Below are 22,628 nucleotides of genomic sequence, written 5' to 3'. Positions count from 1 at the left end.
GATCAGGAATATACTAGAACACGGGGCTGCAGTATTTGCTTATCAATCAAAATTATTCATGTTAGGCTGCGTTGTGAGCTTCTGTTTGCCAGCTGCAGGGTTTGAGCTTCAGAGCAGCTTTCGGGCTGAGGGTCAGAACTTGCATGTCTATGACAGTTTGCACAATTATTCACTGGACAGGTAAATTATTGGCTTATTCCTGGAGTTTATTTGAGATTTTTTGCCAAGCAGTCTTAAATATGTAGTAATGGTAAATGGACTGTACTTGTATAGCACCTTTTGTAGTCTTCCGACCACCAGTGCTTTACTCTACGTCACATTTACCCATTCACACACACATACATGGCAGAGGCTACAACGCAAGGTGCTCATCAGAAAGAACTAATCATTTACAAATACAATTTGGTGTTCAGTATGTTGCTGCGGATCTTTCGATTAGTGGGCGCTCTACCTCTCAACCACAGCTGCCCCAGTAAAGAGGGGGCAGGAAATGAGGAGGGCAAGGGAGGAGGGCAAGGAAGGATGACATGCCAGATTCAGACAAGTGTTGCTACACGTTCAGCGTGTCTGATTATTTGGCCACGGGGAAGCCCAATACTTGTGATTTTTGCTTTGAGAATATGCAAAATCAAGATTTCTGAACTTTCCTTCCCTCCTTTTTCCTTTTCCTTTGTGGTTTCTAATTTAGAGATTGGGACAGCTGCAGGGGCTGAAATATTTATCTGAGACTTTGCAGGATGAGTAACAAGTAAGGGAAAACAAAGAAAAAAAAAAATTCTGGTATTTTTTGGACTTTTTTCTTTCTTGGGAGATACTGTATAGTTTCACCTCTTCATGCCTCTTCATGTACTCTTCAGTCAAACAGGCCATAGAAGAGGGTCCACAAGTACATGGTGTTTCATTTAATGGGAGCATATTCCAAAAGTGTGGGAATTGCTGCTTTAAAAGGCCAGGAAGGCAACTCATCCATTCTTTTCTTAGACTGTGTGAAATGAAGTTGTGTAGTTCATCATTTTATCTCACTTGTCTCAAGGTGTTGGCACCTCCTGCTTGTCATTGGGAGTCTAACAGCCGATTGTGTAATGCTTTGTGTTCGGTAGCTATTGTTTGTTTGCTGTTTTTGTTTTCAGGCCTCTTGCGGTAGATTTAAAGAATAGGTCGTGCCAGAGCGATCATCCAGGCCTTGTCACATATAAAGTTCCGGTTAGGGACAGTGGATGATTGATGCATTAGAATGATTAGATACAATCTTTTAAGAGCTTATTTCTAACAATTACTAAGCTTTTCTAGTTAAAAAAATCTCCAATCTAACTGAACTATTTTGTAGCCATGGTTGAAGCTTTGGTCTTTTCTAAAATGTTTTTATTATTAATGTGCTACTTAAGGTTCCTGATCAGCACTCAGAGCTTTGGTTTCACATTTGGAGCTTCTTTCAGCAGCCCTGATATCCCTGTCCATGAGCCTCCATACCCCTACGTTCCCCATCTAGTGGAAAACTGCTGCAATGGCCGCGTTGTGTCAGTAAACAATCTGGTTGCGAAATGGCGGAGATCTGCAGACAGCCTTCTCTGCCTCCCTTCCCCCCCTCTCCTTTCTGTCTCCAGTGTGTATGTTCCACTTTCCACCACTAGGTGGAGGGATGAGGCTGGTGTTCTTTGTAACTGGCTTTCCTCAATCCATGAAAATAAGGAACTGAAGGATTCTTCATCTCCTCATCCCCACACTAGATTCTTTGAGATCATACACCACAGAGGATTGTCCCAGACTAGATGTTCTTTGGGAAACACCCTCAGGTTTTGCGCTCACAACCCGGCTCTTGGCCTGACCTTGTTGCCGTTTGACAAGGTGCGTGTTTGGTTCAGGGACTCAGGAGCACATGTTTGGAGAATGATTTGGTGTCTCGGTTGTGTGCAGGTTTCAGGACACATACTGTCTTGGTATATCTAGGCATTTGACTGTCATAGCCCTTGGAGAGCAGAACTGAAGAGGTTGAATCAGTTTTTTAAAATGTCTCTGCCTCCTGCAGGTCTTGTGATTGGGCTAGTTGGGAGAAAAAATGTTTCCTCTGCTTTTTTGGGACAATCTGTTCCAGTACCTGCTTTTTACTACACTAGAAATGACCCCGGCCCCAATCAGCTGTCTTTATATCTACCTATATTCTGCTTGGTGTGAGCCTCACATACCCTGGTCAGTCCTAGAATGCTGCTCTTCAGGATAAACTGACCTAGGACCACTTTCCTTTGACGTTTGATCTAAAAAGTTGAGAAGAGCAGATCTGTGTTTCTCTTAGGCCTTGTTTGTTTCCTTTGGGCCCATTCCCCCAGAGTGAGCACGAGGTTGACGGTCTGCTCAGGAGGAAGAGACAGGTTTACATTTCCTGCTTTTGCCTCTTCAGCTGCTTCCTCCTGTGAGACGTAAAGATGGTCTGTGGTTGGTATGGATTTCTTTTGAAGCTTCGGCAGTGCATCTACCACTGTACTGGTCGGCTGCCGCATAGAAAGAGAGAAGAAAGACAGTGAAAGTGCATCGGGTTAGCCCTCATTCTCTTGGCATTGTCTGAATCAAAGACTATAGAATAGGTTGAATTGTTACACAGTTTCAGTGCAAAAATGTAACATGCTTTTATTCAGGGACTCATGCCTAATTTGTGAATTGATTGGTTTCATCAATACATAGAAAATGAATTTACGCAAAACTGCCAAACTTTCTGCTGTTGATCTCACTTTCATAACATTTAGAACTGCAGACAACTAGGAGTTAAAAGTTTTGGCAGATCAAAAGTCTCAGCCAAAGCAGCAAATCCTCAGAGAATGTTTAGGATTTTTGCTTGATAAATGATCTGAAACAATGAATCGATTATAAAAATTGTTGGTGATTTAACTTTCTGTTGATCAACTAATGAATTAATTCAAGTAATCGTTTCTGCGCCTATATTGTAAATTGAAGATCTTTGGGTGTGGTGCTGTTGGTCAGACAAAACAAGCACTTTAAAGAGGCTACCCTGGGCTTTAGGAACTTGTGATCGGCCTATAAAATGTTTTTCAGACTAACGCATTCATGAAAAAAGTTTTCCACAGATTAATTGACAATGAAATTAAAATAATTGTTAGTTGGAGCTCTAAATTCGGTTTCCCTTAACATGTGTGTTTTTTTTGTTTATTTTCCCATCAGCCCGCTGGTCTGGCCAAGGGCAGCGTGGATAAGGGTGCATCCACAAAGAAAGAGGAACTCGATGCAACACGCAACGGAGAGGAGAAGATGGGTATTAGTCAAATTCAACTTGAGAGCACTTAATTTATGAAAAGTACCCGTTTACATTGTTGTTTGCATTATCTCTTTGATTTTGTCTTCCATAGATGGAGATGGAGAAAAAGAGGTAGCAGCCAGACTGGCCTCTTCCCCTGCAGCAGAGGCAATGCTAAACGGCACCGAATGTGACGACACAAGGCACAAGAGCCCGACGCACGGCTCTGCAACCGGCAACAACAAGACTTTAAGGTTGGGAAACCAAAACGGAATGTCAGACATGGAACCACCGCACGGTTCTGTTACTGGAAGCAATGGATTCATTCTCACTAAGCAGCAGCAGGAAGTCTGCTCTGCAGCGACGGCAGGTTTGGGAGTTTCCCCCCACAGGACTAACTGGTTGCCTTCGGGCTCACCGACAGGGGGTCACACTGCCAAACCCCTGCCTGCCTCGGCGTCTGGGTGCGCACAGAGTTCAGGTGTACTAAGGACTGACCCCAGTACAGGGACTACGTCGGGACAGGGGACACCAGACACTAAAAATGGGACAGCCTCGTCTCCTGCCCCGGCTTCAGCACCTGTCACAATACACAGAGCGCGCAAGACCATGTCCAGACCTGCTGTCAGCCCAGCACAGAAGGTAAACCATCAGAATCTGGTGCATTTTCAGTGGTTCAGTAGTTGAATACAAAAGTATATGGGCATCCGAACAAAGTTTGTAGACCCACGGACACTATGCACATATGTGATAGTGGGGCATTTCATTCCAAACCATGGGCATCTGCTGGCAATATTTTCTACAATATATTGGAAACTGGCTACAGTGATTTGCCATACAGCCAAGACAGCATTAGTGGGGTCCAACACTGATGTCTGGTGATAAGAGCTGGCTCACAGTCCAGTTCATCCCAGATGTGTTGGATGGGGTTGTGGTCAAGGCTCTGTACAGGCCAACACTTCGTCAACAAACTAGGACAACAGTTTCTTTATGGGCCTGGCTTTGTGCACGCGGGCATCATCATGTTGAATCAAGGAAAGCGTCTTCTCTAAATTGTAGTTAAAGAGAACACTGTTGTCTAAAACATAACTGTGTGCCACATCATTTAGATTTCCCTCAGCCAGAACTAAAGTGCCCAAAAGATGCCCTGAATCAGAAGTAAACAATGTGTCCACATGTATTCAGCTGAAAGACAAAAAACAATAATATAAATGAGCTATTGCTTGTCTCTGGAGGACCTTGTTAGTGTCTTTTTGCAGCAGGACATGCAATCATGTGGACATAAAATCTGTGTGAAAATCAATCTGTTCCTTTTTAAAAGAAAGAGATGTGGGTATGCTGTGGTGTAATTTGGAAAAAAAAATGTGGTGACTCAGTGATCCTAAATGTTTTTGGTTCTTGTCACCCACAGCTTCTTAACAGGGAATTAAGAGAAGCAAAGAGTGCCAAAATGGAAAAGATGGAGGCTCATGTTGCAGCTGACGCACCTAAGTCTTTGCAGCAGTCCTCCACTCAGAACCATCTACCTCAGAGTCCACCGGACACGCCAGCTTCATCAGCTTTACCAGCACCTCCCCCACCTGAAGCACCCGCGGCTCCTGCGTCACCTGGAGCTCCTGAAGCTCCTGCGTCACCTGGAGCTCCTGAAGCACCTGCGGTTCCTGCGTCACCTGGAGCTCCTGCGTCACCTGGAGCTCATGAAGCACCTGCGGCTCCGGCGTCACCTGAAGCTCCCGCATCACCTGCGGCTTCTCCAGCTCCAGCCAGGTTCCAACTAGGTCAGACAGATTCCAGTAACGCATGATAAAAAAACTGACATTGTTCTTGGCTTGATAGAAAAGTAAGCGGTGGATTATTACATAGTGTCATCTTTATTGACAGTTGTGCTGTACATTTGTGTGCTGTAGGCTGTTACTCAGGAGGGTTGTCATCCCGTAAGAAGAAGAGGAGGATGGGGACGTACAGTCTGGTTCCCAAGAAGAAAACCAAAATTCTTAAGCAGAGAACTGTGCTGGAAATGTTTAAGGAACTACAACAGTCTGCCAAGAGCTTGCAGGTCTGTGCTCCTCACATGTAGCAAAACAAACACAAAGTGGTGCCTTCATTTAGCCACTTGGCTGACAAACTTCATTTAGCAAGTTTAAAAGTGTTCTGGCACACATTTATTCACACTTTTACCCATTTTATCAGTGTTCCACCTTTCTACATTCAATATTGAAAGTCCGAGGTATGAGCGTGATGTTGAACTCGTCTTTAAACTCATTCTGCTCTTCCATGCTTTGATCTTAAATATCAGCAAAAGGTGCCACACATGAGGAGAAATGTTTCGATACTAGTGCCGATACCTGAGATTTACAGATTAGTACTTAGACCTTTAACAATCTGATAAGATGTAGTCCAAGATGGTGCAAACAGGGAGAGAAATAATCATATTATTCTTTAAAAAACAGTTGACAAAGGGAGCTAAAGGAAACCCAAGTGGACGATCAAGAACAATAAGCCAAATAAAACTGGCAACGTTTTTATTAAAATCAGGAACTATATGATGTGAGTGAATACGACACATGCCGCTTTCACCACAAAAGTATATTTTACTGCATTTTTGTTTTTTGAGATTGGTGTAATCATCTCTAGTCCTTTCTTGTCTTACAGTCTAAAGAGTTAGCAAACATAAACGGGGAGAAGGTTGAAAATGCATCTGAGGAGGATGAGTCCGAGGAGGTGGAGTCTGAGGAGGACGAACGACAGCAGCTAGCAGAAGAACCTGTCAGTAATGTCCAGGAAGCAACGTCTGAACCCATCTCTCAGGTTGCAGCGCAAAACAGTTTTCCAGTCTTTCCATGTTATCCTGAATTTACACGTGGTCATTTTTATTTTATGCAAACTTAACGGCAGGATTGTTGTTGCTTTTAAAATCATTCAATAAAAGTAAAGTGGCAACTGTGTCAGGTGGCCCTTTTGGGGAAAGAGCGATAAATCAGTTAGTGGTCTTAAAGGGTATCAGTGTTGACAAGACAATAAGAAGAATAAATGATCACCATGTCAGGTGCAAGCATTCAGTTTTACATGTTGTCTGTAGGAAAGCCCGTTTCCCAGATTAGCTTTACTATCCGCTGAAAAGGTGTACATTCCTGAGATACCATATCTCAGAGACAACAGTTTCCCTTCTATCGCTGTGTGACTGTAATGTATCAGAAGCCTGTTTCTATATGTTAAACGCTGTTGATGAACTCTGTTTCCGGTGGAGGTGGGAGATGAGCAGGAGTCTGAAGAGTCCGGAGATGAAGACGGAGAGGAGGAAGGCACAGAGTCTGACTTGGTAAGACCAACCATCATTACTCAACCAATCTACTTCAGAATCTTAAATCTCTTCTCACAACGCCTCTTTTAAGTGTTGACAGAACATACGTGAGCGCAATTGTATGTTGTGTCTCTTCTTATTGTTAATAAATGGCTTTCTGTCCCGTTTTTGAAATCCTCTCTGTATCTGCCTGCCTCAGAGCACAGAGTCTAGTCTGAAGAAGAAGTTGAAAAAGAAAACAAAAGCAGACAGCGCGTGGCTCAGGCCGTCCAGGAAACGAAAGAGGAGGTTAAAGGCCAAAGGTGATCGCTGCTCCTGTCACACTCACACCTGCAGAGTCATGCAGTTGTTCACCCGCGGTCCCACATGTGGACCGCCAGGAGGAAACTGCTACAGTAGTTAGCAACATCTGCTTGTGTCTGAAAGAATTTAGAGGAGGACCTTTTTTTTCTTCTTTGAAACTGGACCTTCATACATCATGGAAACACCTTCCAAACTATTCTCATATTTTCAGAATCCTTCCCCTCACCCTAAAATCTATTCATCCATTGGCTAAAATGTACAAAAAACAATTTTCACTGGTTAATGTTCATATTATTAAAACTACAAGCTGAATATGAGCTGCATGCTTAGCATGTTCAGCCCTGATGACACACAGGTTATACCTTTTCCCATCTTAATTTCTATTACTACTATGCAAATACATTAGTAAGATTGTTGCTGTGACATTGTACACTTTTTTTGCTTTAAAAAATCCCCACGGACATCATAAAATTCCCACCAAAACATTTTCATTTCAACAGTTTTCAATACTGTTGGTGCTGTCTGACCTGATTGCTTAGCTTCTTATTGTGTAAACCCTTCCTTTATTTTATTTAGAACTTCATTATATGAAGAAATGTCTCCTGGTCAAACTCAGCTGCAGCTTAAGATTTCAAGTCTTCCTGTCAAACCATAAAATCCAGCTCACACTAACTCACTCAGTGCAGACTTTTTGTTATGTCGTTATAGATTCCTGTATTTCTTTATGGCTTAAGCAGATGTTTCTTTTACATGTCACACTGTCTTAAAAATGTCCTCGAGATTGAATTACGGCATTGCTGCTCAAGGCTGTTCTGTGTTCTTTCTTTTTTCGACTTGCTTGAATTTGATGGTAAACAATGAAGCCTTTTCTTACTGATAACTGTCGTTCTGCTCAGAACCGGAGGCGATGGATCAGCCTCAGGCTTCAGCTCAGGCCCTTGCAGGCGACGAGAAGGAGTACACGCAGATTCCCTCACCTGAGTCTGTCAGCCTCAACAAGCCCCAAGAGCCGGCGGTTCCCTCACAGAACAAAGGTGAGCTTAGAAGTGTCGTGGAAATTGTATTCCTGGTGTGAGGTTGAGCAAATAATTGAGTTACAACGAACCGTTGTCTTTGAAGAATTTATTTAACAAAAGAGAATAAACAGAGAAGTACTACAACAGAATCAGCTGGACCAGAGGTTCTGTCTCCTAAGACAGTCACTAACATCTGGCCCAGAGCAAAGGGCTGCATGATCATGTACACAGTCTGAGCGTCTATGTTTTGGGGAACAAAAGATCCTTGACTGGTCCCAGTCAAGGAAGGAGAAGAACAGCTAGTGAGGGAAAACAATCAACAACCCCACATCCCTGACCTAAACTCCACACATGTGGACAGACTGGAATAACAAGAACAATAATAAAGATGGAACAGGTTAAAGGTTTAAAACCATATATAAGACATAATAAAAGGAGAAAAATCCCACTCTTATAAGTACTTGCATAAAAGAGTGTAAAGTGTAAGAAGAAAACACTTTTCTGCCCTTACAAGAAGAAATGACAAAACTCGTTAAACTTGTTCATAATAATCCTTCTCCACCAGAGTCGCACATTTGTGTCTTACATTTAGATACTTTTCTTAACTTAACGACACCAGACCTTTTTTAAAGAACAAAATGGCATTTCTGAAACCAGCCTGGAATTTGTATGATCTTTGACATTTTTCTGATGGCAAAAGTTTATATTTGAAGCCAAATGAAATTATCCTGGGGGAAAATGACCCAGCATTTCTCTTCTTGCTTTAAGCGCATTCATTGTGACAAGATCAGATTCATGGGCAGGTTTTCAAATTCCACATGTAGTAGCTTTAAGGAGCTGCTACTCAATCGACAGCACAGATTCAGGAAGAATTCAGGCACAAAGAAAGAAAGAAGATGTTAACCAATCAAGTCTATGGTTTTCGGAATGGAACGTGATACATATTTTTACCAACCTGTCCACAGATAATATTATACAGTATATCAAATGGCGCTTGTGATTTTGAGTACAGTGCTTTTAAATAGGACCAGGCAATTTAGCGTCCTTGTGGATTATACTGTACTGCAAACATGCCTGGTTGTATTCTTTGCTGCATGTCATCCTCCCTTCTCTCTCTTCTCCCATATTCCCCCTCTCTCTTGACAGTCAACTGTTTATTACAGACAAAAATGGCATAAAATTAACTTAAAACAACCAGGTACCTGTAAGTAAGCCCTTAGTCTTTGTACAATGTAATATTACTACACCAGCGTCACACATCGCGTGTATATACAGTACATCTGTATTTTAGGAAACGTTTATCTTTTCTAGATGTTTGTTTGTTTTCCTCCTGATATCACAGCTCTTCCCTCTGAGTGGCAGACTATTTGTTATGCCAGTTTGCAGGGCTGGGTATGAAACTTCAGTACTTAGTTTGAAGCACACATATCGCATACAGAAATATTAAGAATTGTCTAGTATTGAAAGTTTGCAGTTAATGCTTCTTCAGATGTGTAGGGGCGGCTGAGGTAGAGCGGGTTGGCCGTTAATCGGAAGGTCGGCGGTTCAATCCCTGGCTCCCCTTGGTTGCGTGTCGAAGTGTCCTTGGGCACGATACTGAACCCCGATTTGCCCCTGGCGGCTGTTCTGCCAGTGTATGAATGAGTGTGAATGCTAGTTTCCGTTTGAGCACTTAGGCTCAGTGTATGAATGTGTATGACTGGTGAATGCAGATGTAGTGTAAAAGCGCTTTGAGTGGAAGGCGCTATACGAGTACAGAGCATTTACATTTACATTTAACTGTGTTGACTTATTGCTTATTATTCTTATTCTAGTCCTGACTCAAAATCCAAAAAGTTTTTTTCTTTAAGTTCTTGTTTGGCTGCTGCCTCTTAAGGTTGAAAAATAATAGTTTTGGTATTAAAATTGCAAAAAAAGGGGCTGTTTACAGGCTCAGTGGTTTTGAGTCGGTGGTATCAACTAAAAAGTGCGTATCTTCTGGAGAGGTCCATTGCCTCATTTTCCAGCCAACCTATGATTTGGGTGATTGAGTCCTTCTGCTATTTTAACTGAAACTAATTTAAACTGATATCGAGGTAAATAAGTCAGACCTTGTTTCTTTGCAGACACTTCACAGTCAGCGATCGAGGAGGCTCAGGAGCTTCCGCTCTGCAGCTGCCGCATGGAGACGCCCAAGAGTCGGGAGATTCTTATCCTGGCAGACAGGAAGTGCATGGCCACAGAGAGCGTTGATGGACAGCTGAGCCGCTGCCAGGGCGCTATCATGAAACACGAAATGATGCGTCCCTCCAACTCTGTTCAGCTACTTGTACTGTGCGAGGACCATCGCAATGGCATGGTGAAGCACCAGTGCTGCCCCGGCTGTGGCTTCTTCTGCAGGGCTGTGAGTACACAGTCACTTGATCAGTTCCATCCCTTCAGCTGCAGTTTGATCAGGTCTCACTAGAATGCATGTGGATTAATTAATTTAACACAGTACGATAATGACTCTGGGGAATGAGGACGTTGCACTAAACTGAAAAAGAAACAAAATGAAAAGTTTGTTTGTGCTGAGGTACTGGTGGAGTTTTTTTTGCCCATGTCCCCTTAGGGGCTCTTTACAGATCCACTTAACACCCAGAAATGATAAAATAAGCTCTGTGATGCACTGTGTGTGTACGGATGCAGCAGATAGACAGGGATATGCACTCCAACAGCTGTAAGAGTAAAATTGGGATATACGAATGGATGTCATATTATTAGAAAATGCCAACAATTCTTTGGTTTGTTTCTCTTTATCTGGTTAATAAATGAATACCTGTTGTTGAGCATCGTCTTTGGCTCTGGGAAATTATAATATATCCATGTTTCACTGTTTTCATACATTGAAAAAGCTAAACGACTAATAAAAGATTTACAATATAATTAATTATTGATTACAGTCATAAACGGGGGGTTTAGAGAAAGGTGTTGCCTTAACCTGACATCTCGCAGTAATCTGGTTTCTTGTGTGAACAGACTCAGTGAGGACCATTCTGTTCATAAGACTTTTCATTGTGCAGGGGACCTTCATGGAGTGCCAACCAGACGTCAGCATCTCTCACCGTTTCCATCGTGCTTGTGCCTCGGTGCTGAAAGGTCAAAGCTTCTGTCCCCACTGTGGAGAGGAGGCCAGCAAGGCCAAGGAGGTCACCATCGCCAAGGCTGACACCACCTCCACCGTGCCCCCCTTGCAGGCACACGGACCTGCCACGCCCGGGGTCCCAGAGGGCCGTGCAGACACCACCACTGGCAGGTAAACTACCTATCTGTGGTGTCAGAAAAGGCGGAAAGTTACCTGAAGGGTGTATGAGGTTCAAGTCGAGAGAAAATAACTCTCAGTAGCCTACTAATGAATATGCATGAACTGCATGAAATAGTTCCACATTTTTTTTTAGAAAATTGTGTCCTTTAAAAGAAGCTCGGGGCTAGTATAATATAATGAGCCCCAAAGAAATGTCACTTATGCTCTGCACCACTAAATGATTTTTTTCTCCTTTGCTGTCCAGCTCCTCTCGCCTGGCCGTGGGGGCTGAAGTCAGCGGCAAGGCTGACAGCTCGCTGCCCATTCGTTCTTCATATGCACTCGACACCTCTGCTGTCCCTGGGTCGTCCAGGACCACATTGCTGCAGGCCGGGACGGGAGCAACTGTGCCACCTACCGTCCCTCAAGGACCACCCAGAGAGACTCTAGAGAGCATCCTGGTATCTCTCGACACAGAGAAGTACGTTCTACCACTACAATGTCTTTTCAATTGATCTGAATAACCAGAGGCCTGGACCTTTGAGACAACATTAAGCAACAACTCCAATTTGTTTCTTGTGCAATTTTCTGATCAGGCCCAAGAAGCTGCGTTTTCACCCCAAGCAACTTTACCTCTCGGCCAAACAGGGGGAACTCAAGAAGGTCTTGTTCATGCTGGGTATGCCAATCCCACCTGTGCTGGTTATAAGTTCCTCATCTGCTTTAAGAAGCTTTAGTTCCCTTTTTTCATCTTCTGGTTCTTTATAAACATCTAACTTTTGTTTCTATCCAAATGTTATTAATGAAATAGTTTCCTTCTCCATTTACCTTCCAGTGGATGGCATTGATCCTAACTTTAAGATGGAATCTCAGAACAAACGCACCCCGCTCCACGCTGCAGCTGAGGGAGGACACAAAGACATCTGTCATATGCTCGTACAAGTGAGAGACTCTTTTACTGATGATCTTTCAGTCCTGCCCTGTCAAAAAAAAATGTATTTGATACTTAGGGACTTCTGCAACCTCTTTGAGTTCTTTAATAACAGAATTAAACATTTGCTGTCTGATGTGTGCCGCTTCAGGCCGGGGCGAACTTGGACATATGCGACGATGATCAGCGGACGCCATTGATGGAGGCCTGTGAGAACAACCACATGGAAACGGTCCTGTACCTGCTGAGAGCTGGAGCCAGCGCCATGCACAAGGTAGACCTGCATCTGGCGGTGTTTCAACGATGTGTAAAATCCTAATGTAATTTTACCTTTTCATTTTTTGGCAGCTGTCATAGCTTTATCTGTATTCTTTTATCTCAAATAAAAGAAAAAGTAACAAATGCCTTTATTTGATTAAAAAACGTTAAAGGGCAGTGTTTCTAGATGATTTCAGATCTGACAGATGAATTATTTCACCAAAGGCATATACCGTATTTGTGTGTCTAGACGTTTATCTTGAGACTTGAGAAACTGTCAATAATTAGATTCTCTGCTGCTCTCAGGATGTTGAAGGGTTCACGTGTCTCCACCTAGCGGCAAAGTCTGGCCATTACAAGATTGTTGAGCACCTTCTGTCCACAGGATTGATCAACATAAACTGCCAGGTCAGTACAGACTCACATTTTCCTTTTCAGGTGTAAAGAGATTCACTGCAGGGTTTTTACATTAGTTATTGTGTGTTGTTAATTGTTTTGCTCATGGATGTCATCATCATGCACCAATCATCATTCAGTAACATTTGATGCTGCTGTCCAATCACTTTCTCCTCTAGCTTGATTACATGTCTGGCTGTCATGACCATACATAGGGCCTTTCTTATTTCCCAAATTTCCACCTCCTCGACTCCTCAAGGCGCATTTTAGTCCTGCCCACCCGAGGTGCGAGCTCGAGGAGTCTAGGAGGAGACGCAAGGAGAGAGGAGTCGAGGAAACAGGCATTTAATGAAATGAGATGTCCTTTCGCGCTGTCATTTTAAAGCAACATCAATTAAATCTGACCTGTTGCACAGCTGCATCATCTGTCCACTGTTAGAGCTGTGATCTCTGTCAGAGCAGCTGTCGGCACAGGCTACCGGTCATTTCTTCACAATCCAGAAGCATGTCTGTTAACATTATAACATGTAGAAACATCTCGAGGTACTAATAAACATTATATCTGTTGAAAACAGTCAGATTACAGCAGCCTAATCATTCACTAGGCTACACAGTAGAATAGGCCCACTTAGAACTACCACTTTTTTGCGGCGTGCCTTCTGTCTGTAAACATGAGATCATTTCAGCCGGCAGCCTGATGAGATGAGCGTTTCATCATCAGTCCCTTTACAAAATGACACAGTAGCCTAACATTTATCTCATATAGCCCCAATTACATCTGTCATCACAGGACTCTACTGTTGTAATAACGTGCAGACTACATGGGCACTCTACTTAGGCTATTAAAACATGAAACAGATCAGTGCTGAATGCTCTGGTTGATATTACAGCCTAGTAGTTTGACTTCAGCAGCTGTTTTGTCACGATTATAGCAGCTGAATTGGTGTGACGCGCGGATCGGCTCAGACATTAACGGAACTCATATAGGCCTATACGCATAAATCATCCACCTGCCCCCCACCAACCAATTATTTATCAGATTTAGAGACCAGCATCTGCATGGATGTTTTACCCCCACCTCCACCGGTCCCTGTAGCTTTCCAGGCGATTTCTTTCTTGTGTGTTATATTGATGTATGAGTGTTTTCTTTAACGATTTACTTTGATGATTAGAACGGCTGCTGTCAGTCATTTAAACGTTTCCATCCGTGCAGTAATGTCACAGCAAATATCGTGGGACAAAACAAAGAAACCTGCAGTAATAAACTTTACAGGACCGAGAGAGGAAACCGAATTAAACTTTCAGCTTCTATAATCCACTTTTAGACTCTGATGGAGCTCAGGGTTGATCAGGAGGACAGCTGCTTTACTCCAAACACTTTTTTTGTATGAAACTGGACTCTGTGTGAGACCGTTTGGATGTGAAGAACAACACAGAACATGAATTAACATCAGATGACATGAAGGAATGCGGTTAGAACGGGTCTTTATGAGGCGCTACACAAACGGTGAAGGACAGAAAGTTTGATCGCGCATTTGATTCTTTTTAATAGGCTTAACTGATACAACTTCTGAATAAAACAGGAACACTGCAGCGTCCTGCTCCGGCTATGGATTGGTCCAGCTGCTTGTCACGACTCTTGTAAACATCACAGCGGCTGAAAAGACTTCCGCAAAGGATACACCGATGTATCCTCGCTCCTCCAGCAAGCCTCCTCGTTCCTAGCATCTCGATGTGCATTTTAAGTATTGAGATGTCCTACAAGATGGAGTGCTGAGATCGATTTCCGGGTCACACGCTCGAGGATCGAGGAGTCGAGGAGACAGAAATTTGGGAAATGAGAAAGGCCCATATATGCACATATCTGTTTAGGTAGTTGAAAATGTACAGCTGATTGTTAATAATGCCTCAGCAGAGTTCAGTAATTACTTCTTGACATTTGACTGTCAAACTCATGACAGCACAGCTGATTGAAATTAATAAAGGAGTCAATTAACTCTTGATTTACCCGTCAAGGCATGATGAGCTGAAATACTCACTTAATCAATTTGCTATCAAAATGATACCCTACCCTAAGACACATGCAACACTATGATGCTTTGGCTGAAATTTTGGGGAAAATGCTTATTCGCTGGGATTTAAACATGAAGACTGATACTGCTCTTGTGTGTTTACTATTGACCTAGAGCTGGGAGTCGCTTAGCTTAGCATAGCATAAAGACTGGAAGCAGGGAGAGTGAAACAGCTAGCCTAGCTCTGTCTAACTCTGCTTACCATTACCTCAAAAGTTTATTTAGTGAGCTTTGCAGGCGCTGATAGATGGCTTTGGTTACCTTTGGACAAAGCCAGGCTAGCTGATTCCAGTATTTACGCTTAGTTTACAGTCATTAAGGAGGTAAAAATCTCATCTACCTCCACAAGGAAAGAAGCACATTTTACAAAATTTGAACTATTCCTTTAAGGTATTGACTTAAATTGCTTCAATATGTTGCCTAATACATTAATTCCATCTGGGGTTAAGTTTTGGCGGACTGCCTGAGATCTTTTACCATAAATGTTCTCAACGAAAAGGTTAAAATCTTAGTAAAATCTCTGTCAGGAGGCAAGTTCACATTCAGGCAACATTCTGTCATATTCAAATGTTTAGTTTACTGCACGCTATCAAAACACTAGACTCTGATCAGCAGTTGGACGGACAAAGTGAAGCACTTAATGTTTTTCAAACATTGTACAATGAGTTTTTAAAAGTTGTACAGTGGTGCCAGTAAATTAGATATAAACAGCTTGTGGGAGAAAGGACTGCACTGCGTCTGATGCGTCATTGTTTTAAATGTCTGACCTTGCTGCAAGAAGGTAGCCATTCTTACAGCTGTGATGTAATGACACAGTCTCTCCTTGGATGAACCTTTGCACCAAGTGCAGAACAGTGCTGTTTCATTTTTAACTGTAGTTGTCATTTAGGTTCAAATCATCAATATCTTGTTCTTTTTATGATGTTTCAGCTTCAGCTGATAAGTATTGCTTTTTCCTCAGGATGATGGAGGTTGGACAGCCATGATCTGGGCGACAGAGTACAAGCATGTGGACCAGGTTAAGCTGCTTCTGTCCAAAGGAGCTGACATCAGCATCAGGGACAAGGTTGGCTAAAGAGTCTGTCCACTCTGTGTCTACCATACAAGACAATCAAATATTATGTAATTGTTGGTTCATGTCGTGTTGTTTTCTAGGAAGAGAATATCTGCCTTCATTGGGCAGCGTTCTCGGGCAGTGTGGACATCGCAGAGCTCCTCCTGAACGCCCGCTTTGATCTGCAGGCTGTCAACATCCACGGAGACTCTCCCCTACACATCGCTGCTCGGGAGAATCGTCTGGACTGTGTAACGTGAGTTTCTGCCTCCCAGGAAAAAAAGAAAATGAAATGTCTTGCTCGGAAGTGGCTTGTTGATGATCAGTAGAATGTGGTCTCCTCAGGCTTTTCTTGACTCGTGGAGCAGATGTGTTTCTGAAGAACCGCGAGGGAGAAACTCCTTCGGACTGCTGCAGCCACAACTCGAAGGCCTGGGCGGCACTGCAGGCCAACAAGAGGGAGAGGGAGGCCAAGAACACGAGGCTCACTCAAGCAGAGGAAAAAGTCCTTCACAGGTTCAAATCATAAAATACCAGTGTTTAAAAAAGGCAAGGGGCTGCGTTATGATGGGCATGTGGCAATGGATACAGGTGGAAAGATAAAACATTATGCAGTAAGGCCAGGTTGAGTAGTACCTTTGAGTTAAAGGTGGGGTATGGGATTCTAATCCAGTACACATCCCTTTCAAATTGAGCATCAGTTTTTCTTGACTTTGAAAGCATTGACAGCCCAACCAGTGTCTGCTCTGTTTACAGTGACATAACCAGTGTCTGCTCTGTTTACAGTGACATAACCAGTGTCTGCTCTGTTTACAGTGACATAACCAGTGTCTGCTCTGTTTACAGTGACATAGCTCTGGGGCAGGAGAGCGTTCCCATTCCCTGCGTCAACTCTGTCGACAGCGAACCTTACCCAGACGGCTACAAATACATCCCTGAAAACTGTGTCACCTCCCCCATGAACATCGACAGGAACATAACACACTTACAGGTGCGTTGTAGGCCTTTTCATCAAGAATTTCAAAGGAGACAAAGTGTTCTCTGTGTTTGGCAGTGTGAAGTGACCAATATTATTTTCTCTCTTTATCCATGGCTGACAGTACTGTGTTTGTAAGGAAGACTGTTCAACAAGTATCTGCATGTGTGGACAACTCAGTCTGCGCTGCTGGTATGACAAGGTAAGGATAAAAGGTGTACACGGACAGACCACACAGTCTTCTTTTAATGTGATATATCTGAAAGTATGTGGACACCTGAACAAAGAAAGATTTTCTTGGAACTAAGGGGCCAAAACAGCACCAGACCCAAAGTACACAAAGGTATGTAAACAGGATGTCCACATAGGATGTAGTGTATGTATTGTGTGCATAATGTGTGTGTGTGTGTGTGTGTGTGTGTGTGTGTGTGTATAAAATCATTTTTTATTTTATTTATTTTTGTCATGTTTAGCGAGGTCGTCTTCTACCTGAATTCTGCCGTGAGGAGCCTCCTCTCATCTTTGAGTGTAACCATGCGTGCTCGTGTTGGAGGACCTGCAGGAACCGTGTAGTGCAAAATGGACTCAGGTATTCAGAATTTGTGTATGCGTGTGTGTACAAATAAAATAAAAAAAAACTAAATTCAACTATCAAAGAACATATATACTTAGATAAAGGTTATGAGTCTTTCCCTGTCAGACAGACGAAATTGAGAAATGTGAAGAGACAGGCAGCAAAATACAGATGCCACCAGGAGCCTTAGAAATATCTCGTAACTATCGAATGGTGGAAGGTGATAAGTAATGCAGTTTTGGTTTGATGTGCTGCAGCACATCCTGTTTAAAGGTAAATAGCTGCTTTAGGGAGGAATATAAAACTGTAACTGAAAGATGTTGTGGATCTTCCAGGACCAGGCTTCAGCTCTTCAGGACCAGTAAGAAGGGCTGGGGTGTCCGTGCACTACAAGACATACCACAGGGGACCTTCATATGCGAGTAAGTGCCATTTACAAATAAATCTGTTTAGATTTGCAGTTTACCTTACCATTTCAAGCCTTTTTTGTTGGCTGGCATTTATTTGTAGCCTCAAAAGACCACAAAACAATGCAGGCAGAGTTCGCATCCTTACTGATTATTTTGTAATCTTAGCACAACAGTAGAACAGGCATGTTTTTGTTTTGTCACTTTTCCCCAATTTGAAAAACGTGCTACTCTCACATATGCAGTGTTTGGATCTCCTGTCGGATGGTAGCAGCTCTGACTGTGAGCGCAGCAGATGAGAGACATCGTTGTTTTCTGAATTAATGAGATACGTCAAAGCAAACACATCCTGACTGTTAAGTTTAATCTATTTTTATTATACTGGCCTACTCCATGCAGGTGAGCGCTATCCATAGAGCAGCAACAGCATTTTTTGGTTTATTTTAATGAGTAAGTTAAATACACATGAAGACATTAAAAAGTCTACAGTTATTCTGGTGTTACCCTCCAGACTGTAAAGGATTCAGCTATGAGAAGCCGTGTAGGAGATGTGTGTTTACCAGTCTAGTGTTTACCTTGTTGATGGTTTCTGTGGTTTGTTTTATATACTTTTTGTGTTTCTTTGTGAAGCTCGTCTGTGCCGACATGTTGCCGGTGAAGTTGAGACACAAACCCACAGTTATTACAGAGAAATACTTTAATTTTGTGTGACGTTTCAAGGACAGTGGTGACAACGTACTCACGAGCTAATATTTCTCACTGTTGCTTGCTTGTTTCAAGAGACGTATGTGCATCAAAACACAATTAATATGCTTGATTGATGAATTTAATAAATAAATAAAAATATCAAAGTTAATGCCGCAGACAGTTGGGCATTATACTTTTTAAAAAAAATAATGATCTTTCAGTGTTGAATAATGTGTGAGGTGTAATTTATTTCATTAAAAATAACCTTTTGGGTAAGATTTTTTTAATTTGGAAACGCATCACAGGTTTCACCAGCGAGGATGTTAAATCTTTGAGGCTCAGTATCTCAGAACTTCAGTCTTCCCGACTAAAACCTTAATTCCACATTCATGAAATCTTGACATGTTGTAAACAGCATTAGCATTAAAACTCGTCAGTGGCGTCTACGGCTGCTGACAGGTCACCTGCTTTCCAACAGGTACGTGGGCGAGATCATCTCTGAAGCAGAAGCAGAGATGAGGCAAAATGACGCTTACCTTTTCAGCCTGGATGATAAGGTAGAGATTTTGGAGACACATTATTACACTGAAAATGTTGTAAAATGGATGCAATTGGAAGAAAATAATTAAAACCTTCCCTCTGATAATTCTCTAGTTACTTTAACCTCATGTTCTTTTTATATTAACTCATAACTCCCCTCCCAGCCACAAGATCTATACTGCGTCGATGCCCGTTTCTATGGAAACATCAGCCGCTTCCTCAACCACATGTGCGAGCCCAACTTGTTCGCCTGTCGAGTGTTCACGACACACCAGGACCTTCGTTTCCCACACATTGCCTTCTTTGCCAGTGAAAACATCAAGGCTGGAGAGGAGCTTGGGTAAGACATGTTTGTTTGTTTTTACCAAGACATTCTTTTTTTCTTGTTCATCATGTCTAACGTTGTTGAGAATCCCTGTGTGATGTATAGTGACGTGTATATTTATAGAGCCCGACAGATACTGGACTTACCTTCCTGACGCGTACCCTGACACGATTTACGATTTAAAAACTTGATGTTAACAAATTTATTTTCAGGATAAAACCCCTTGAGGTGTACCATCTTGTTTTTGAGGGGGTCCTGACAAGACATACAATAACATAAGACACAACAAAATATACTGCAAATAACAGACATAGTTGTGACACATTGTAAAAATACAAAAACAAAACCCCACTCACGCACCAGGCACACGGCACCAAATCTAGACACGCATACTAGTATTAACAGTACAGTATAACTGTACATAGTGTTAACAGAAGCAGTCTGTTGTGGGCTGAGTGATGAGAGCCTTTATAAATGAACCAGAGATTTCAGAGAAGTTGGTAGGTTGTTCCACTCTCAAGGAGCTTTAATGTTAAATGCTTTTTTTCCTATTCCTATAAGTTTTTGGAACATGAAACAGGATATGGTTATTGTGTCCAACAGAATAAATAAGATTGGAATTTTGCGGGATGAATAACTCTTGTAACTAGATAGGATATTTGAAATTAATACATTTGAAAAGAAACGGATACCAGTGCCGCTGCCATCTATTTGCATTTGCAACATGAGCATTGTCTTTCATCATGTCACATTTGTGTAGTATAATGCTAGAATTTGTAAAGAAAAAAAAATAAAAATCTAGATCAAAGTATGATAAAGATATTATAAATTATATAACATATAAACGTAAATGTCTGACGCAAGTATAGTTTTTCACCTCTCAAAATCATATAGTTGCCAAGGCCTCATTCATATTTTTTTGACAGTTATTTTACCAAAAATCTCTTTTACAAGAGAGACCGAACTATGTTTGAAAACATTACGTTACCTCAGTTGATCATGTGGGGAGATTCAGGCTCATTTCATTCTGTTTCCAGACATTACTGATGTAAATGAAACTTTTCAGCATCACTAAACATTAACAACATAGATTTAGCGTGTTGAGTAACGAGCCCTACACACTGTGATTTTGGGCTAGTTAACAGTTGTGACAGAATCTTGGGGAAAACAGTGGCCCTCGATCGCACTGAGACACGCCCACTGAGGGTCAACAGTCTGATGCAGATTGTGACCTAGGTTTTATTAGACCTGTCTCACTCCGTGCGACATGCAATTAACCTGCAAGAAATTCTTTTTTTTCAACCCTTGGTTTAAAGGTTTTGATTAAAACTTTTCTGTACTTTTTTTGCAATCATTCACTTTCTCGCCCTCCCCTCTCAGATTCAACTACGGTGACCACTTCTGGGAAGTCAAGAGCAAGCTGTTCAGCTGCGAATGCGGCTCTTCCAAGTGCAAGTACTCGTCAGCGGCCATGGCGTCACTGCAGGCGGACAGCACACCGGAGGACAAGCGGCAACCCAGCGCGTCACCTGACACCAGCTCTTCCAACAGTCCCTCCAGTCCTTAAAACCCTCCTCACACTAAGCTTCGCTACATGTACACGTGACTGACGCACACAGAGAGACGCCTGTCTCCATCCTCCTTGAACTTGGAACTTTTATCAGTGAACTTGTACTGTATCTCCGCTTCTGATTTGGACCATGGACCATTGACCTTTGTGAGAACCCCTAACACGTTGTCACACAGAACCAGATGCACAATCAAATCTTGGAGGAACTTCCACCTTTATTCCACCTTGTGTAACATGAACAGCAGGGGCAGTGACATAATTTACAACAAACGACATAGGGATAATAAAACCGTCTTTACGTTTCAAACATAATTGTACTGGGAAGGAGAACTGTGCATTTTGTTGTCTTTGTCTTTTTTTTTTTTCTTTTTTTTTTTAAGATAATTGGATGATATTGTTAATGACTTTTCTTATAGTCATGATCAAGGAAAATGGGTTTGGGCATGAGGGTATCGTTGTCTTTTGCGAAGATGACCTCAGCATACAGCTGGATTGAACTTGTTTGACCTTTGCGGTCAATTGTCATGAACCATTCCGGCAAAATTAGCTGATAAATACTGAATTATGTTGCCACTTCTTTGTGTCACTTCATCTTTGTTGCAGTGTTTGAACAGACATGTCCAACTTTTGCCACCATAGTTTATTATGAATTGATGAATTAACTGAAATGATGTGAAAGACAAAGAAATGGTGATAGTGGATAGCTTTTTTTTTTTTATTATTTACTACTCAAGTGAGTATCTATGGTCTGATAGAAAGTTGCTGTACCATTCCTCAAAATGAGGGGTTTCTAGTCAGAATAAATTGGCTGACCTTTTTTATTAAGCATGTTTAAGGGGATCTTAACGTGTCAAACTGTTTGCGACAGTTGCGGAAGAATTGATTAAACTGAAATGGAGTTAAAAACAAAACAAACAATGGTGCTGACAAAGGTTTTTACTTTTGTTTTCCTTTTTATTACCTAAGTGAACATAGCTTGTAAAATAAGAACATTTTAAGTTTTTTATGTTTAATTTTAACTCCAGTTTTCTAATCGTAGTTACTGTAGGTAGGCTGTTTTTAATTTAGTTTCATGATTTTGCCGACAGAAGCCAACCCGTCTTTTTAAATGTTGTTAGTAAAGCAGTGACTGTTGTGCAAAGTCTTGAAAGGTATAAATGATTAAAAAAAAGGTTATAAAAATGCACTTCCATAATGTTCTGTTACATACTTCTGGACCGTGAACCATCCATCTAATTGGTTGTATCTTTTTCAATAAATTTACTACTAATACATGAATTCTGATAGTTTTACTTGTTGCCGTTTCTGCTGGAAGGCAAGCCTGTTTGCTAAAATGTTACCTAAAGGTTTTGCAGAATTTAAAAATCACATTGCCTCATTCTCCAGCTCTGTCATTTTTGCAGATTTTCTTCCGGTCGAGGGAGAGATTGCTTTTTTTAGCTCCTTATCTTGAGAACCACAAACACTTTACTGAAAGATCTTCAAACTGAAGCCTGCAGTCAATTTGACCCTGCATGAACCGAGCAGCAGCTCAGTTTTGACAGGCGGGCCCAGGGCCTGCGCTGAAATATTTGGGCAGCTGTGCCATCAGAGCCGCTGACATTTCCCACACTTTGGTTTGCTTTAATGAGTTCAGACTTTGAAAGCATTTGTGCGCTGATTTTCAAGAGCTGCTGAAGAGCTCATTAGAAGCTACTAAACTAAATGCTGGT

General features: G+C 42.0%; 1 protein-coding gene across 5 annotated transcripts in view; it reads left to right on the top strand.

Annotated features, from left to right (window-relative positions):
* Positions 1–22,194, top strand: part of ehmt1b (euchromatic histone-lysine N-methyltransferase 1b) — a 35,688-nt gene extending 13,494 nt beyond the window's left edge. For 4 of the 5 annotated variants that reach the window (XM_046066904.1, XM_046066902.1, XM_046066903.1 and 1 more), the window contains exons 2-26: positions 3,172–3,262; positions 3,357–3,886; positions 4,656–5,022; positions 5,152–5,300; positions 5,897–6,052; positions 6,492–6,563; positions 6,745–6,847; positions 7,745–7,882; positions 9,970–10,247; positions 10,906–11,138; positions 11,392–11,607; positions 11,723–11,805; positions 11,962–12,068; positions 12,209–12,331; positions 12,622–12,723; positions 15,745–15,849; positions 15,939–16,093; positions 16,183–16,353; positions 16,684–16,828; positions 16,938–17,015; positions 17,287–17,402; positions 17,723–17,809; positions 18,960–19,038; positions 19,186–19,361; positions 20,727–22,194. In XM_046066904.1, coding sequence (XP_045922860.1) covers positions 3,172–3,262; positions 3,357–3,886; positions 4,656–5,022; positions 5,152–5,300; positions 5,897–6,052; positions 6,492–6,563; positions 6,745–6,847; positions 7,745–7,882; positions 9,970–10,247; positions 10,906–11,138; positions 11,392–11,607; positions 11,723–11,805; positions 11,962–12,068; positions 12,209–12,331; positions 12,622–12,723; positions 15,745–15,849; positions 15,939–16,093; positions 16,183–16,353; positions 16,684–16,828; positions 16,938–17,015; positions 17,287–17,402; positions 17,723–17,809; positions 18,960–19,038; positions 19,186–19,361; positions 20,727–20,913 — 4,047 coding nt within the window. In that variant the 3' untranslated portion in view covers positions 20,914–22,194. Of the gene's footprint in view, positions 1–1,712; positions 1,846–3,171; positions 3,263–3,356; positions 3,887–4,655; positions 5,023–5,151; positions 5,301–5,896; positions 6,053–6,491; positions 6,564–6,744; positions 6,848–7,744; positions 7,883–9,969; positions 10,248–10,905; positions 11,139–11,391; positions 11,608–11,722; positions 11,806–11,961; positions 12,069–12,208; positions 12,332–12,621; positions 12,724–15,744; positions 15,850–15,938; positions 16,094–16,182; positions 16,354–16,683; positions 16,829–16,937; positions 17,016–17,286; positions 17,403–17,722; positions 17,810–18,959; positions 19,039–19,185; positions 19,362–20,726 lie in introns of those variants that run through there. The other variant, XM_046066905.1, reaches the window with a different exon arrangement.
* The last annotated feature ends 434 nt before the right edge of the window (positions 22,195–22,628 follow it).

Source organism: Micropterus dolomieu, linkage group LG13, assembly GCF_021292245.1.
Source record: "Micropterus dolomieu isolate WLL.071019.BEF.003 ecotype Adirondacks linkage group LG13, ASM2129224v1, whole genome shotgun sequence".
NCBI lineage: Eukaryota > Metazoa > Chordata > Actinopteri > Centrarchiformes > Centrarchidae > Micropterus > Micropterus dolomieu.
This window is presented reverse-complemented; position numbering and strand designations above follow the sequence as displayed.